This window comes from Ornithodoros turicata, chromosome 8 (assembly GCF_037126465.1).
Source record: "Ornithodoros turicata isolate Travis chromosome 8, ASM3712646v1, whole genome shotgun sequence".
Lineage (NCBI taxonomy): Eukaryota > Metazoa > Arthropoda > Arachnida > Ixodida > Argasidae > Ornithodoros > Ornithodoros turicata.
In genome coordinates, this window is record NC_088208.1 from 1,011,069 (window position 1) to 1,030,281 (window position 19,213).

Sequence of the window (19,213 nt, forward strand, 5' to 3'; positions counted from 1 at the left end):
CTTTACTGGACTACATAATAAGTCCAGGGAAAGAAGCATTTGGTGTAATGAATTTGGATAGTCACATGCTTTCGTGCAGAACCTGCCCTTCATGAGGTGGAAGCACAAACAACGAGAAACTATCTGCGTTACCTTTATTTTGTCGCGATAATGGTATCGCGTTACGTTTTTTTAGATTTGCACCGGTAACAGTATTGTGCGATCGGGCAGATACGGCGTCTGGCGGCTTATGATAGCTCAAATGACGTACTAGAGGCCTGTATGGTTGTGGATTCGGCTCTGCTCTCCGCTGTTTTCCCCAGGTTTTCCTATACAGACTTTCGAGATAGGTGTCCGCACAGCAGAGTGACTTCTGAAGCTGGTCCGGGACTAAAGCGCTGTCTCCTTCGTGTTATTTTCTCTCACGGTCAATTCCACTTGTGCTTTTCGTACAGATCGGTGCAATGTACCGGAATGAGTTCAGAGTTAGTGTAGAAAAATAATACCCTAATCTCTAATACCCCTTTCACACGCAAATTGAACGCCATTTCCCGCCAATGATATTCGCACCGAATGTCATCTGTTTGTATTGCATCGAGCTACGAGAAAGAAAAAAAAAGTTAATCGTAAGTAATGTCGCTGTCGACGATTAAGATACGAGGGACGAATATGTGAAGTTACGTACAGGTACACTCGTTACATCGTTATTGCTTTTTCGAAACTAGCTTAAGCTTCCTAAAATTGTTGCGTTTCAGGCGACGCTCATTCACTCTAAAAGATGTACTTCACCGCATAGCACGCCCTGCGCCAACCATTGTCAGCAATGATGGGCTCATCGCGTCTGATTCAAGGAGAGAGGGAAGCGTACGTCTTTTTGTGTCAGTTATGATGTATCCAAACTGCCACAAAAAAGCATACGCTCCCCCACCCTCTCTCTTCGAATCAGAAGCGGTAACCTTATGTCATTCGTGCACTGTTAAAACAGAGCTTCACCACATAGCACGCTCCTAGCCAACCATCATTCCAAATGGTATCATTCTGTGTCCTTATTTGCTGAAAATGGGAGGAGGCGCCCACCTGGGGCACATTATGCATGTCCCAGATAGGCTCCTCCCCCTCTTTTGAACGAATTATTACTCAGAATGGTATCATTCGGAATGGTGGTTGGCTAGAAGCGTGCCTAGCGGAGAGACCACTCTAGTGCACCTCTCACCTACAGTGTGCTTTCGTCCCATCAGTATCGGTCATCCTGCCTCTACATCACTTTGAAGTCCTCAACTCTCCTCTCCCACTTTCTTTTTTTTTTTTTTTTTGCTATAGTCGTGACGATGCCCACTTGAGTGCGGCCAACAACGGCAAGCTACCTCGACCCCCCCCCCCCCCTGTTTTAACCGGGTGGCAATGGTTGGGGCAGGGCATGCTATGCGGAGAAGTTCGGTTTTTATGAGTGAGCTGACTAGGTATCACGAGTCAAACGAGCAGGACCAACAAGACAGAGAGGGAACGAGTGTAGTTCTCTGAAAATCAGTGTTAATCCTTCCTTCCTCTATGTAAAAAAATATTAAATGCGTGATAATGTACTGAAGTACAACTTTTAATTCATATTAAATATATCCTAGCGGTTTATGGTTGCTGATTGTGCACACCTCTCAACAGACGACGGCACACAGTCGGTGCGAGATGGAAAAGTTAATGAGTTCCTTGAACGCATTAGCTGGGTGAATGCCACTCTCATGTAATCGCATTTGTTTTCACCGTGTGATACGGAAAGGATGTTATTCGGTGCTAATATCATTCGCTGGGAATGACATTTGAAGTTGCCGTGTGGAAGAGGTATTACACCGCTTCGCCAAACCCAACATGCTATGCGGTGACAGTGTGGACTAAAAATTCAAAGCTGCCTACACATCAGGCGTCATCCATCATGCATACACGAAAGTAGGAAACGTTGGGGTAAGACAGAAGTTTGCAGTTGAGCATGAATTTTTATTTTTGTGTTAGTTTTTTACTAGCCAAGGGCGTATTCTCAGGAGTCTACAGCTTCTGATCTGTAAATGCAGAGCAGATTTAGCCGGTCTCAAATAAGCGCAGAAGAAGAAGTTAAAAATGCAGATTATCTCATCTTGCCCCAACCCTCGCGGCAAGATGAGATATGCGGTGATAATTAATTACAGATACAGATTATACAGATCCAACCATCAGTGTTTCATTGCGTCATTTGAGAAGACTTGCGCTAGAGAGTGTGTCTGTGTAGTCTTATCCTGTGTGTCGACCACGACCTACTAGATTATAACGACCATGTCACGGCATCCCTTCCCAGCGCCGCACTTGGAAGCTAGCGGTAGCGCTACTCATCGTCCCAGTTATTGCTTCTTCAACTTCTACAATACTTTGTACTTCAGTTTACCTTAGTATTTCTGTGCAAGCGGTGAATATTCCGCGGAAGATGTTTCATTCTGAGGCTGATCCCTATCATCATTCTACGCGTTTCCATAGGAGCTATTGCTCTCGTCTGCTACAGTAGTCGTACGTACTCTTCTGCGCGTTCAGAATTCAAATTTCCATCGTCCAATCGTGATGCATATCTCGCGTGCCGATGAGTAGCGCCCCTAGCGGATTGTGCGGACGGGCTCCTCATAGGGGTTGCCAATTATGACAAGGTCATTACAATCTAGCAGGTGGTGGTGTGGCCTCGTTTCAAGTTGTGTACCAACTGGTCTATATATATACGATATATTCTGGGTTCCTTTGCTTAGTGGCTTAGTACTGACAAATCTTACAGTGTTCCCAAAAGAGTCTGGTGTCACACGGTACGTTATCATAAACTTCCCGGTGCACGCACAGCATAAATTAGAAGCGAAATGTTGTCGTGAAATACCTGTTAGGTCACTGTACAATCCTATGTTCCATAGTGTCCAATGCGTTGCTGCAACAGGAGTGATACACAGCAGCAGCTTCTTCCCAACCGAAGCGAAGTAAAAAGAAGATAGGTCTGATCCGATTTCAATCACGGGGTAGAATGACAGCACAACCCAGTACAGGATGGAGAACGTTACACCAACGTTCGCTACAATTAAGAAATTGATAACGGAACCATTAAACACTTTGCAGAGCATGCGCTCTCACCGCACTCCAACAGATCTTTTTACAAACTGCAAGCGCCACCTGTGGCGCGAAAGGGTTCATAGGAACTTCGATCGCCTAAAAACTTCCAAAGGTCCAGCCGTCCGAAAGACGTCCAGAGGCGGAGGTAGAAGAACAACAACACTATCGGTTTGCGCAGCAGCAGCGTCAGTGGGGGGCAAACCATGACCGATCCAGACGACGGAGCGCTGTCTCTCAAAATTCCCATGCTGCTTCGCGCCGCGCGTTTGGTGGCGCACGCATTTTTGTAAAATCTACACGGACATGACACCGAACGAGAACTGGCTGTATCAAAAGTCAAAATATATTGTGGAACTGGATTAATAACTATATTTGGTTTTTAGGTGCGGTACGTTTCTGAGCCCGTAAAGGGCGGATTACATCGAGCGAATATGCGACGAACAATCTGGGAACTTCGTCGAGCGTCGTTCGCTCGACGCGCGGCGTCAGAAATACGCTGCCGGAAGTCGATCAAGCCAACCCAGAAAACGTCGCACGGCGTCCGACGCCCCCGGAAGCAGTAAGCCGGCACCGCCGGGATAACAGCCAATCGGAGGTCACTACTGGACTCGACTTCCGTCTTCTGCTCGCTTTCAAGCACTTATCTGTGAACAACCAGAGCAACACTGTGGTACATGTCTGTAAATTCGGATCATAAAGAAGTGCGGACAGCACGAAGGATTGGAAACACAAGAAACACATAGGGGCTCCTATTGCATCGCATTGTTGCGTGAGTTTTTCGTCCTTCGATCACGTGGTCCGCGTTTTTTATGTAATCCAGGCGCACCAACATAAGCCCCCGCTGGAATTCTACTTCAAAACCCATCACAGACTTCAACTTCCGACCACAAATCTCATCATTGGAATTCAACTTCGGAATCATGGCGGGACTTTAGGTGGAACTCCGATGATGGAAGTTGCATGAAAGGCAATGTTGTGATGAGTTGTGACGTGACGGGCTCTGAAGCTGAATGATTGGCTGTGATGCGGTGGCTTATGATGGTGATTGGCTCTGTGGAAACCCGACCCCTCATGTAATGTTGAATTCGTGGGAAAATGCAGACGTATGACGTCGTATTCTGCAACGACCCTCGACAATCGTGCTGTCCGTCCGCAGCTCGCGTCGGCTGCTTTTGTGGCACTCGCGGATCGCAATTGTGTCCCCCCTGCTTTCCCTACTGTTTCGTAATATTGATTGCCCAGCGCCAAAACAGCGCATCACGAAAGTATTTTACGTGGTGACTCTTCATGCAAGTGTGAAGAATGAGACGGCGTTTCGAGCCATGCCGAATGTCACCTCATCTGTTCCTTTAAGAGTCAGTCGAAGATAACATTGCTTCGGCTGGCATAGCTGCCGCAGGAAGCTTATGTTTGAAGGTGTGTACGGCGTTTGGCTGAAGCATATGAGACGTCCCTACTCGGCACGCGCATAACGTGACCCCTCCGGGTTTCTACCACACATATCGAAGTAGAAGATTTTGCTTGTGTTGACGGCCGTCTAGTGCAGGCGTAGGTAACCTACAGCCTGTACGGCCCAGTTGGGCTGCAGTTGTGGCAAAGCGCAGAACAAGCGCGCGATAAAAGTTTCTCTGCTTAGCTGACTAGCAGAAAGGTGCATCTAACCTGGTAGCGAAAACAAGCGAGGGTACCAAGTAAGACCCGTCGGCAAGGCTCTCATCGTGAGGCGCGAGCGATCATATAGGCGTTGGTGGTAGAGGCACGACCGTAACCAAAAGTACTGTACAACATGGGCATGGCGTGTACGTGTACTAATAGGTTATCCATAATTTCAATGTACAAAAGCCATCTGTTGCCCCACTCGTGCACATTTACCAAGTCACCTACCACCCGAGTAGGTTTCCGTATCCTGCTCTCCTGTGCATGTGTCAGTGGACTTGTTTATCCGTGCAGTACGCCCGTGCACTGTAACACGCAGTTCGTGGATTTTTTTGGCTTAACCAGGGAGTGACGTCCACATCTCGGAGCTGTAGACCAATATTAACACGTGTGAACAGATGGATACAGTTCAACAGAGGTGCATGCCCTGTTGCCGGTCCGGCGAAAAAAAAAGTTCATGGTTCTACTACCGGCCATGATGGCGTGAGTACTAGCAGGAATCAGCTGTGCACCAACGATGTCCTGCTTTTTGCGACGGACCCATTATGGCCACTCATTGAAGGAATGCAAACGTCTAAATCAGAATGTGTTGATATAGCCCTAGGTGAGAAATGGACCTAAAGTGAAGCTTCCTAATTTCTGTGTGGTCATCACGATGCCCTTCTGTTTGGAGTTGTCAAGGTCCACAACAACTGTGTGTATTTCTAACTGACACGTGCCATTATACCTGACATGATTTATTTTTCTCTGTTCTCGTCTGGTATTCTTACTCGGGTGAGTAGTATGGTTCGGTGAGGAAAAGGGAAAGGGAATACAGCGCAAACCAAGGGCGCGCATATAAACGGCTAATTATGCACTGCTTATTATTCATTCTGCTGACGTAATCTCTGACATCATTTATCGTAGTAGTCCGGAAATGGATGAATGGCGGTGACGGTCGATATCATGGCGTCATTCTCAAGACATAGGGGTCTATGGGCGCTACGCTACCTGTTTAGATATACCTTGACTAGGAGCGAGGCACGACAGACGAATTCCATATTTCGAACAGAGAGCGCTGTACTTCCGGCGAAGCAAGAAAATTTGTATCCGGAATTTTATCCGTTATCTGCTATCTGGAGTTTTATCGAAACACCGGAACTTTATGTCTTCGAAATATGGTCGGCTCTCGCCCTGAGGTACCTTCTTTGACATTCGCTCACCGATTCGCAGTTTCTTCTACTTATATGGGTACAGAAAAAGGTACGACGTACGTGTGCCGTCCTTTCTTGTACACCCAGCCACGGAGTACCCAGCACACTGGGTTCTTGGTTTTTACCGATCTCAATAATGGCGAATTCGGGTGGTCATTTCGTGACAGCGTTTTTTGCCAGATCCCGAGCAGTCGTGTTCTCTTTGTCAAAGCGAAGCAATTTCGCCTGTTCGCGTGGTGCTTTCCGAGCGCAAAGAATTAGAGCCCTGCGCGGATGAGGTTTTTGGCATCCGCATCCGATCCGCATCCGCAGCATACACAACAGTTTACAACCGCATCCGAACCGCAGAGCAAAATGCACAATCCATATCCAATCCACAAAATCCGCACGTTTCGAAGGACGCGTAAAGACCGCCGGAAGCATGTTGGTAAAATTTCGGATGCCTCCATGCTGTTACGGAAGGACTCACGACGACAAGCAAAGCTAAACCTTTCAGCAAACGTGATATGGACAGAATTCTGGAAAGCGTGAAACGCTACCTCGCTGGTTCTCCGTGGTTCAAAACGCTAAAATGCCTCCTCTCCCGTCTTGACCGTGCATGGCCAAAGGTGAACCCGAGCATGCGCTCGCTGTCGGCGCGCAATACAAATAAATTGCTGATGGAAAAATTACATCACGCGGTATATCCGCGTCCGATCCGCTACCGATCCACTGCTTTCGCATCCGCATCCGAACCGCATCCGACGTCGAGCCATCCGCATCCGAGCCGCACACCGCAGAAAGTGATAAAATTTCATCCGAATCCGCAAGTATCGTGCGGATATCCTCGGATATCCGCTTCCATCCGCGGACGTTGCAGGGCTCTACCCGGAATTTACCAGCTAGCACTTTTTTCGCCCGGTCTCAAAACGACCGAGCAGCGGGTTGCCCAACTACATCAGGTGTCGTCACATCCGCGTTGCAACGGTGGCGAGTGCCCTCATTGGCCCGCACGTTGAAATCGCGTAGCTTATCGGACTATCGAACCTGAAGACAGGCGACCGGGATGCCCCTATCCAAGTAACTAAAACCACAAGATTCCTAGCACACATATTCGGGTGGCAAAGGTCACCTGATCCAGCTCGGCCTCCGACCTCGTTATATACGAGCACTAGGCCGTGCTGCCACGATATGACCACCGGAATTCGCCATAAGTATAAACATTTCGCGAGAGCAACACCGTAAAGTACGTCTGGACGCATCGTTATATACGAGCGCCAGCTCGAGTAACACTTACACCTCTGGAACATGCAGGACACCAGCAGCGTGTGCATTCCCACGTGGAAGCAAAACATGAGCATCGTAAACATAACGAGACCGAAATCGGCATTCGACAGGTACTGTTGATTCTCATTCCCAAATCTTATGTACACCAGAATTAACGATATGAGTAGAGAGCAGAATGTGGTAATCAAAAGTTGAGTGCACAAGTGGGTGATCCAGTAGATGCACTCGTGCAGACCCATTAATTTCAGCATTTCCTGAAATAAGAGAAGACACGTCACGTTGTACACATTCAGACTGTGCCACACAAAAAGGGAAAAGGGGGTCAGGTACAATTAGATGTGCGAAGTCAGTGAGTGGCAGTATGCTGTAGGAGACGTAGAAGGAGTGGTCCTAGTTAATTTTTACTACTCTTCGCTTTTTTTTTCTAGCCCACAACACGACATCTAATCTCATAACGTGTGGTGGTGCAGGTGGTGAAAGCGCTCGCCGTTGTCGCCCTGACATAGGTGGGCAACGTCGCGACTGACGCCCTGGGGGAATGTACGACCTGGGCCGACTTCTAAGGCAACTGTGCCCACATATGTCTGACAGTGCAGCCAGCAGCGGGATTCGAACCCGAGTGCCTCCTAGTCTCAACGTGACATGGTCAGCACGCTGACCACTGAGCCATGCAGCGAGCTGGTCCGTCGTCAGTGGCATGGCAGAGCGGGTTACTGCGTCCAGCGCGATGATGGTAGCCAATGGCGTGTTGGAGACTGGGAGGTTGTGGGTTCGAACCCTACTAACGGCTAGGGTGCTGTCCGAGATTTTCCCTTGATCTTCCGAAGGTTTTCCAGACGAATGTCCTCACAGTTCCCCTTGAAGTCGCCACATGGCGCATACTAAGTCTCCCATGTCCGCACCTCGTCTACTGTCCTCTCCACCGGTCCGCAAATGTACGCCGCTCATAGCCACAGTTGCTTCGCGGCGCTAGCACGGAATAAAAACACATTTCGTTCGTGGCCATTTCCGGCCGTGTAAATATCTAAAAGAAGACGTGGGAATGGAGTATTGTGCCCCCCACCGTGTTAAGACTACGATTAGCTTGGAAGACGTACGAGAGCCAAAGCCATCTAAAACGAGCAGTAAGCAGTTTGAGCATTCGATCGCTGCTGCATGTCGTATACGTTCTACTCCAAACGGCAATTCCGCATCCCTGGTCACACTAACTTAGTATGGCATGGTCTGTGCTTTGATGTGTGACCAATGTTGATAACAACAGTTGGGCAGGTTGGTGCATATCTGAGGCAAAAGCGGCAAAAAGTGACGGTAATACAGGACGAACAGACCGGCTGCTGTGTCCTGCCCTACCGTCGTTTCTGCCGTTTTTGACTCGGGTCACTTACGGCCTGCTCCGTCATCTAGCAGCTTGCTAATATCGCGCTAAACAGTGTCGGACGGTTCACACTCCCAAAGCGGCACTAGCGCCACAATTTAACGGAAGTTCGGGGGACGTTTCCGGTGTTTCCCATTACAACGCCCCCGGAACATGCAATACGAACAATTTCGATCAACTGAATGAACGAAAAATTACAGGACATGGATGACAGTTTCGAAGGTTCCGTTGTGGTCTGCGTGATGTGAAATGCGGAAGCAAAGCAACTTCACGGCTTCCGCAACGTCATTGTTGAACCAACCACATCGGCCAACATGGAATATTTAATCTGTCCATAATTTCGTGGCGGCACTTCCGGTTAGACCGCTAGGGAGTCGACTAAGCGGGGCATTGGAACGCAGCCTCTATCTAGGTGGTGTTGTCTTCGGTCCCTCTCTCAAATAAGGTGATAACATTTCAAGGTGAGGCGCACATGTTTTTTTCTGTGGACACCGGTCTATGAATACTCCCTGATATTGCTGCCTTCGGAGTGGACAGACACATCGTCACGTGGTCCCTCCAAACTTTTTTTTTTGCTATAGTTGTGGCTCGTGTGTGGCGAGCAAAGACGTGCTATTTCGGCACTCCCCCCCCCCTTCCAAACTTTCCCTCTCCCCTGCGCAGAGACAAACTAAGAGGGCTATGGCAGATATATCGAATCCCCGATTTTGGGGTGCCGTATGGGTGCCCCGTATGGGTGCCGCGATAGTAGGGCGGGAGCGGAGGTCTTCGGGCTGGTGCTCAACGTACGGGATATTCCTCTAGCTCTGGGTGTCGAATGCGCCCGCAGCTATATTGTTTTGGCTCAGTAACCCTATTCTTCGGAATTTTTACGTTTTGCCGTTTCTTGGCAACGCAATCCCTTGCCCGTGCTAAGGCTCGCTCCTGATTTTTTGTTTCATACTACGTTTGCTGTCGCCACTCCTGCTGCCCTTTCCGTCAGCGATTATATAATACAAGATAAATATCCTCAGTCAGCATAATGTACAGCAGGCCATGCCACTCATCCGTAACTGCTCACAAGAAAAGCCAGTCGTCTAATTAACGAGGAACAGAAGGTTCGTTACGCACCGCACCAAGCGAACCACATAAAAAAAAGTAAAGAAAGAAAACGTGATTGTGTTCAAACGACCATGTTAGATGGGCCAGGGAGCCTGGGGCCATGGGGGGCAATGCCCCTCTTGCCCCTCCTTGACGGCGCCCCTGGCCAGAATACGTAACTAGCGTGTATCCTGTGGACCTGTCGACCAGCATTGGAGCCATGATTTTTCAGAAGCTGACACATTAGACACTAGATGGCGCTCTGCGTATGCTCAATAGGCATTGATTTCAACTATTTAAGACTGCATGCCCCTGTGAGAGCGGCATGAGGCATATGATGCATGAATATAAAGAAGGGGACGGTATAGTGAACTATGGACAACGTTTAATGGAATGAACCAACAATGAAGCAGGCCCGCTCACGAGTGGTGATGCCGATGACATTCCGACCTAGTGTTCGGGTGACATAATATTTAACAGAATATTTGACAAAGTGCACCCTGAAGATATCAGGACAGCGTAGCCAGAAGGTGGCCGCTCTCATCACCACTGATAGCACGGGTTCAATTTTCACAGTCATTTTTAGCAAGTCCGCTACAACTGACGAAGACGCCTTCTCAGGCATACCTGCATTAAGGCAACGAAGCATGCGGCATGTCATAACCAGCGTGTGAGATGAACACACGGAAATGAATGAAGCACATGTTTAAGCCTCTGTGTGGTGCTTGATATAGGCCACGTGCGCTTCTCTAGGTGGCGCGCCGAAGACAGTGGCGACAGCGCCAAAGTGGGAGCATTTTAACCCATCTGGTCGCTCCCTGGTTCGCATTTCATCATTACCAACTCCACTTCCATTCAGAAAAAAAAGCATCGGACAAAACACGGCTGCTGCACATGCACGAGTGCTCGCTCGCGGAAGCTACACGACCGCTTTTTCCGTTCCGAAGCTTTACTGCACGGTCCCTATAGTAGTAGCTTGAGAGCACTAGAGAAAAAATAGCCGGAGCTGTTTGGCTGCACGTACACTCTTAAAAAGGAACTTCACCGCATAATTGTCACAGAAAAGGCGTATACCTCCCGGTTTCAATAAATCAGGGCAGATAACGATATCATTCGAGATAATGGTTGGCTAGGAGCGTGCTTTGCGGTGAATTTCATTTTTAAGAGTGTATAGCATATGTTATGTCTTTCAGTGGTGAGTTAGCTCACCCTAAGGGGAGGAATCACGTGTTACGTGACCTTCTGACGCGATCCGCTCAAACGTTGCCTGCCTGCGCACTGCTGATGAGGCCCAAGAAGGCCGAAACAGCTGTCCAGTACTGGCATGGCGACGTTTGACTTACAAACATATGCTATACGTGCAGCCAAAGAGCTCCGGCTATTTTTCCCCCCTACTATACTTCACTGGCTTTGAACTGGGCTTCCAGTGGTGAGTTAGCTCACCCTGACGGGAGGAATCACGTGTTACGTGACCTTCTGACGCCATCCGCTCAAACGTTGCCCGCCTGCGTACTGCTGGTAAGGCCTAAGGAGGCCGAAACAGCTGTCTAGTACTGGCATGGCGATGTTTGACTTACAAACAGCTCGAGAGCAGGTTTGCGGAGCGGCAGCATAGCCATCCTGCCGCAGGAGTCGAAAACGCAGCTGAATCTGAACAGAAAGCCACTAAAAACAGTAGTTTTATTGATCAACTGAACAAATCCGAACCGACATTTTTCTGCTGTACAACTTTAATGAATCTTAAGCGGTTACCAGTTCTTCAAATCGTGACAGGTGCAATGCTCGCTTCAGCAAGAAAGTCACCGTTGCTCAGCAGTTTCAGCCAGTGCTAACACCCAAATTGACAGTGTGTCTAATGAGTACTTAACGTACTTTGCATAGTACTTCGTACTATACTTGTTTTTATTATATCGAAGCTAGAGTGTGCCTTTCTTCGCTCGTCAATCCTTACTAATGAAGACAGGTACCTTGCCCTTATTTTAAGACAATACTGAGGTACTTTGTACATCGCTGGATGGCATGTTATTGTGGCATTGCGTTTTCGGAGCACCTTATGTAATTGGCTCTTAGCCGTCCCATCGGAGGGTCCATCGGTTCCCTCTATGGCAACCCCGTCATCTCGTGACATCACTATTAAGCATTACCTAAGACTTACGTTATGATGAAGTGCGAGCGTATCGAGGTGCTAGACAAGAGGTAGGCCTGTTGGAACCGGTGTTCCGCTATGCGGCGCCAGTGTTGCACTGGTATATGGAAAACAGGCCTGCTGAGCGTTGCGTATAATACCACTGTCACACGGGCAGTCTTCAACGACCATTGAGATCAATGAACATTGAAAATGCAGGTAGTACCACCTAGCGTGCAATGTGTCAACCTGTCAGAAAACATTGGATCCAATGCACGTTGAGAAGTTGATGTGTGACACGCTTAGTGGCGCTACGCGTATTTTCAGTGGTCGTTGGTTTCAATGGTAATTGAAGAGTGCTCGTGTGACAGGGGCATAAGGCGTACTGTGGGACCGGTTGCCTTTAGCTTTAATTCCCTTTTCCTTTGCGATTGTGGCACAGTGAGCGTACGACAATCTGTTCTCACGTGTGCCTGTTTCAAAATTAGTTTTCTCGAAAAATTAATAAACCTCTACTCAAGGAACGTCACCGTGACGTAATCACGACGTTGGTTGACATAGTGAAACCGAAACAACGCGCACGAAGAACGTCGTCGTACCACTGGCAAGAATTCCTCCTTCGCATAGGTTATGGGTTGCTCGTTTGTAATTTCTATTGAAAGTCGACGCAAATGAGTTGAAGTTCGTACAGTCGCTTTGGTACCTTCGCGGCCACGCGTCTCACATTCTCAGAGAGAGACTGAAAGAAAAGACTGCTCCTACCCAAGAAGTCAATGTCGTAATCCTGTGCGGGGGCGGATCTAGAATTTTCCGGGGGTGGGGGTGGGAGGTACGCTGTGGACAAGTGCCACGTGCATGCTGGGATTGGTCCAGTAAAACCTATGTTCAAGTCTAGATACGCGCCTGATCCAGTGTGGAATGTGTGCACCTAGTTCTTGTCGACTTTCTGGAGAAAGGCCACGTGTACTGCTCATGGACACGAACATGGGAGGTTCGGTAGCCATTTTTAGAAACAGAACTAGGAAAATAATAACGAAAGGATGAAGCACGAATAATACGTGAGCTTTCGGGCAGAGTCTGGTCTGAAGAAGGGCAGACTCTGCCCGAGAGCTTACGTATTAAATAGCTTCTCTGACTTCGTGCTTCATTGTTTCGTTATTATTTTTCTTGACGACGTTTCATCAAGCTGGACTGTGTATTATTTTACCCTCCTCATCTAAACAGAACTAGGCAAGACTAATATATGTAGTGATCGCACAAAAACACAAAATTATTATCGATTACACAACCCTTTTAAAATACAACGCTGTGATCTATAGTGTCTTCGTTGTGATTGTTTTTCTTCCACTCTCTTAGTTCCAGCATACCAAGCTGGAGGCGCTGTTGTACCGTCTCACGTCATTCGCGTATTATGCCACTTTTGACGAGATTGATGCATTGTTGAGCGAGTTCTATCAGATACTGAGTTGAAGATGTCGCAGTTGCGGAAGGAATATGGTATACCTAACCTTTATGCCAGATCCTGTTTCCGTAACTATAATGCTGACTTGCAGGCAGAAGGGCACCACGAAAATCAGCGCCAAAAGAATGAACGTGCTGAAGCGGTAATAGGCACTTGGAGAATCCACTACAGTTGGCATAGGTACGTGCCTGGTTAGGACCTGTAATAACAAAGGTAATAACATACCTTAGAGTATTCACATTAGAAATCGATTATCAAAAAGTACTTTAAGGTGTCCTGATAGAAGCGTTTATCTGGGGCAATGGGATAACAACGACAACGGGAACACACTGATGCGTGTGATCTTTGAACTTGATGTGATGGTTCATTTTCGGGACATACGGAAGGTGTCACGAAAACAGCTTTTACCTGTCATAGGGGGTTGTTTGAGTTTGTTCGTATGCCTTTCGGTCTGTCTAACTCGCCCGCCAGTTTCTAACGGCTAATGGATACCTTGTTGGGAGATGCGAAGTATAATTTCGCAATGGCGTACATGGATGATGCCGTAGCGTTTTTCAGAAACTTTAGGGAACACCTGTCAATCGTCCACCTAGCATCGCCTACAATCAGCCTTCTCGGCTTCGTGGTGGACGGGAGGAACCATCTGTACTAGCGATGACAAGCTAAAGGCGATCATGGAGTATCCGGTTCCCGGTAACGTAAAACCCTTGCAGCGTTTCTTGTGTATGGTTGGTTTCTACAAATAATTCATTCCTAATTTTGCTGAGTTAGCGCAGCCGCTTAACCAGTTGTTGCGCAACGATACCACGCTGGCAGTGGGGAGAAGAACAGGAACGATCCTTTCGAGCTCTTTCTCACGCAATCGCTAATACGGGCAAGCTATATTTGCCCGACCTGAACAAACTGTTTGTTGTGCAAACAGATGCTAGCGATTATGGTGTTGGTGCAGTTCTCTTGTAGGGGCATGACGCTATTTTGTGTCGAGTGGCTTGGCAAGTCGCACGCTGTATCCGGCAGAACGGAATTATTCCGTCCTTCGCTCTCAGGAAGTTTGATCCCTGCCTGGACGGCACCACCTACACCGTCCACACTGACCAACGGGCACTCCCTTGGCTGCAGAGGTTCCACAACCCGTCTGGACGTCTTGCCAGGTGAATCCTGACGCTACAAGTCTACTCCTTCAATGTGGGGTACAGGCGAGCTTGACGAACGTGGTAGCAGACGCGCTACCCCGTGCGCCTCTACCGGAGAGGAAAGAGGAAGGCACCGAGGCGCGTTCTCAACGTCTGGCAGCAGCCCAATGACACAAAACGTATCTTCGTCTTGGGGCACGGTCGTGAGCAGAGAGCAGCTCCTTGAAGCTCAGAGAGCGGACGGCCTTTGAGAGTGGGTGTCTCAATGGTTGGCTGAGCAGGACTCGGCAGGCACCGGAACGAGTGACGTGCGGCACGACTCCTATCTGCTGGGCGAGGATGGCATCCTGTTCAGATACATACTCCAGGCGGATGACGATGACGGCTCATCCCCATTCAGAGTCGTGGTGCCACGGAAGCTGCGTAAGTCTTTCATACATTACTTTCATGACTCGGCCTTGGGAGGTCACAGTAGTGCCAGGAAAACTTATGACAAGTTATGTCGGGTTGCGACATGGTCAGAAATGAGGCAGGAGGTAACTAAATATGTTCGTACTTGTTCAATATGCAGAGTGCAAAACCTCGTGGTGGTTTACCCCTGGGCGCTTACAGCCAGTTCAGAGCAATAGGCCCTGGCAAATAGTTGCTTGTGATGTGATTGGACCTTTTCTCTTGTAGCCCTAGAGGTAACCAGTACTTGTTTCTGGTTACTGATCATTTCACAAAGTGGGTTGAGCTGTATCCTCTCGGGACGCTGACTTCTTAGAGAGTATGAAAACCACTACTCGACACCTGTTGCCAGTTTGGGTTTCCCACTCAGTTGATCACTGGCAACGCAACCTACTTTACAAGTAAGGTGTTCTCAGACTCTTGCGTTGTCTTATGCATTCAGCACAAGAAGACCTCCCTGAATCACCCTCAGGCTAACATTACCGAACCTGTTAATCGGAACCTGAAAATGATGTTGGTTGCTCTCCCTAGTCAGCACCACCGTGATTGGGATCTTCCTGGCTGAACCGGCGTCCGCGACAGGACTGACTGAACTGGCTTTCGCTACACGGACAACAGTATACAGATCTGCAGGCTGCATCCCGGCGTCCCTGAGTTTTTGACGAGAGGCACCTTTCCCAGTGGAGAATTCTCTAGGCTTCCGGGATTGCAGTACCTGGCCTCCTTATTCAAGGTTTGCTGAGCACTTCCGGAGCTGACTGGACGTTGCAGCTCGGACGCTCGGCAGAATCTGGACGTCACAAGGCTGGACCAGGCTCGCCAGTGCAACCGAGGACGACGGAACCTCACCTACAGCGTCGGTGACCTCGTCCTTCGACGGACCCACCCGCTACGCGATGCGGCACTCGGTTTTGCAGCTTCGCTCGCAGATAGTTGGGATGGCCCTTTCGAGGTCTGGCGTGCTCCTCTTGCCTCACACATAGGCCTCGTCGCTGTGACATGGGCGAGAAACTGGGCCAGTACACATCTCGGACTTGAAGGTTTACCACCCCCGAGACCCCGAGGGCGAAGAAGGAAACATTCAGCTCCCTTTCAGGACTTGAACCAGGGTCCGGTTCCAGGGCTTTCCAGTCGCCACAGTTTGCGTCCCCGCCGGCGACGCACGTAGCCGCCACTATCCCAGTCGCTAAATCCTAGTGCTCCTGCATAGTTGGTCTTTGTTAGTGCGATCTCTGTTTCGCAGTCTTCAGCTATAATCTTCTGGGAGCCTCTTCGGACTCTCGCGGTTCAAAATAGCTTTCTCACCAGATACCCCTTTTCTTTCTTTGCAAGCTACCATGCCTCCTAAAAGGAAACACTTGCGTGCCCGGCCTCCTGGACAGTCCCTTGGAACTAGTACATCGGTCTGCAGGCGGACCGGTGCCAGCAGCCCCGAGCTGCCGATCGTTTGACACCTGGACTATGGCATCAGAAGGATGACCAGTATCCTGGGCCTCCCGGGCCCGCTGGTCCACGTAGCTACGTCCGCTCCGCACGGACGATCCTACCAAGGTGGCTCTCCCTATAAACGGACTGACCCTAACTGACAGTCACCTCAATGACCTGCCAATCCCACATACCAAAGAAGAGAGTGCTGTGTCCGCTTTGCGGTGTACCAGAAATTCATCGCAGTACCCGCCGAAGTGGCCCACTACACAAGGCCAAGCAGCAGCCGGCCCACGGAGATGTAGCCACAGCATTGGCCACGCTCAGAAGACTCAGGCCTGACATTCTGAAGGCATCATCCCCAACCAGGACAAATGAGGACGTAGTCCTAGAGATGTCCGACGATGAACTATGAGTGACGGGTGGGACACCTGAGTGTGGGGTGATATGGACCATCGCTCTCGTTTATTGATTTTGCCACGAGGTGGCAGGACAGTTGGTTGACGACACGTGTTACGGGGGCGGGTCAGGTACATATAAGTACACGGGCACTGCTTCGGTGCGGTGGTTTTTTTCTGTCTTCCATTTTGTTTGACGGTGTTGGTAAACCGTTGGGATCTCGCCCGTGTAACGTAAAGGTATGCAATGAACCCTTGGTATTGTTGCTCGCAATTTTCGCTTGCTCTGTCTTCCTCGGCGACCGAACAAACGGGCTGACGCCCCAAGGTTGTGGAGACACGGGTTTCCACAAGCTATGGCATTTCTTTCGTTTACTATAATAAACGTGTGTTAAACTCGAACAAAAGTAAGACTGTGATATTAAAATTATACAGAGTTCATTCCAGCTACCATTTTTAAGTCCCCTCCATTCACACCACGATTTCACGTTATACAGTTTTGCCGTGTCTCGACACAGCCTAACCCCACACCCAACGCGTTTTGGTCTTCGCTTCAACATTATCGCGCACCAGAATGTAGGAGCCTACTATACAGTCGTGTCACGGACGTGATAACGAGAGTATAGTTGTAGTCGCCACCTAACCTCTTTTTCTGAAGCTTTCCAATTACATCTTTAGTCTCACCTGGTCGCTTAGCGCTGACGGTGCCACGTTTCGTTCAACCCACTTCAAGTGAGCCCGTTCAATCCGCGCCTGAAGAGAGACGATCATTGGAAGTGCGGGTGACACCTGTTCGACGTACGACTGTCTGAATACGTCGAGGTCCTCCGTCTTCTCAACGTGAACCACGACACTGTAGTTCAGGTCGATCGTGTTGGATCCATCTGAGTGTAAGAACACGCAATAGTCGTTCATTTGGCAATTCTGTTGCACCTCGCTCATTTCGCCGCACTCGACAAATGGTCGTGACTTCTTCGGGTCAGGTGGGATCTGTGTAGGATCTGCACAAAATCAGACAGGTGTGTATTTAGTAAGTCATATTAACGTGGAAAGCACTGCTATTCGATCTTGGCTCATATACCGCCGCCTCGCGTGGAAACCATCCAAGACATATTTAAAAACGTCGACCGTACGTCTTAACTTACTGTAAGTTTTTGGTTCTCTTTTGCACTCCTATAGTTTCGTGGTAAAGCTACAAGATGGAACAAAGCTTTGAAGAAAGGTTATATAACATTGATACCAATGCCTCTGTCTCTTGCAAAAGATGAACTCGTTCTGGATTCTCGATTGATCAGTATATTGGCGGCTCTGTTTCGTATAATTCTATTCCACGTACAGTGATGACACCGCATACGCAAAGGACGAGATGCAATACTCATATTTCGTATTATGATGCGTTAAGTACATGGTACTTGACATAAAACAGTATCGTGAGGTATTATAATGCCGATGCTTCTAGCTGATAAGTAATACCTGTAATACACTGCTTCATAAAAAGCACAAATACGCATGATTTGTCTCCTAGTTATTGAGTACAGTCATCCTCCAGTCATGTTTCATTCAGTGCAGTTACATCTCGATATCTTTTTCAAAGCGACAGTCCCCTTGTGGACGCCTATCTACGATCCCTCCACGATCTGACGACATGGCGCTGATCAGTTTCGAGTACATTCCACTGTTTGGTGTCAGCTTAGTTATTGTCAGTATTGTAAGTTATTGACGCGTATCTCTGAGGTGTCGTGTCCAGCTCTCTGTTCTACACATCCTCATCTCCTCTCCATCACACGAACTTCATCGTCGTCATTATTTCATTAATTTTATCGAGATCACGCCACTACATGCCAGCATATTGCAGGGTTATGAACCTCTTATCTAATAATCTTTTAGGGTATCTAGGTGCACTATAATTTTCTATCTGTTAAGTTACAGTCGTGTTTATGCTATACTTTACATATAGTTTTTAACCTAATTTGCTAATTCACTACGATACTCCTGGCGCTCTATGGCCATTGCTGCTTTTGCGCCAGAAAAATCCAATCATCATCATCATCATCATCATTGACGCGTGTCTCTCCCACTCTATATGCCACGGTAAATGCTGGAAATATTATATCAAGCTTTCCATCCCGTCGAATATTAGAGCAACGTGATACCTACCCTCCAAATCTGGAAAGGCATTCGATACCACAAAAGCAGCATATGGAGACGACGGTCCGTACACGAGCCGCAATTTCGCAAGCACAGGGGGAACCACAGGCGGATGAACCTTTGCAGGAGCGTAGGATGCCCCTCCAGTGCCTGGCCAGTAGGCAGCTTTTAGAAGCGCGATCGTAAACAGCAACGCAAAGACGATCTCCACAGCAGTTAGGCACGGGTGACGCAGAATGGTTTGAATCCAAATGTTTTTCCAGAGCATAATCCGGATCTGTGTTAGGCATCCCATGTCCTGCACCATACAAGAATGAAAGTGAGGCAAGTACTGTTATCCATTGCTCCTGCAGGCAACACAGCGCGTCGTTGGAGTGAATCCTCTCGTTAAGGGGCACCCACAGCCGTCGCGGGGGAG

The 19,213-nt window shown here is 48.6% G+C and overlaps 1 protein-coding gene across 1 annotated transcript in view; it reads right to left on the reverse strand.

The window, feature by feature from the left end:
- LOC135366338 (retinal-specific phospholipid-transporting ATPase ABCA4-like) overlaps nt 1-19,213 on the reverse strand; it is a 74,108-nt gene that overhangs the window by 46,429 nt on the left and 8,466 nt on the right. Inside the window, exons 3-5 of the mRNA XM_064599009.1 lie at nt 18,805-19,093; nt 17,332-17,648; nt 13,288-13,440 (exon numbers count right to left, since the gene is read on the reverse strand). Of these exons, the coding sequence (XP_064455079.1) occupies nt 13,288-13,440; nt 17,332-17,648; nt 18,805-19,093 (759 nt within the window). The remainder of the gene's footprint in view (nt 1-13,287; nt 13,441-17,331; nt 17,649-18,804; nt 19,094-19,213) is intronic.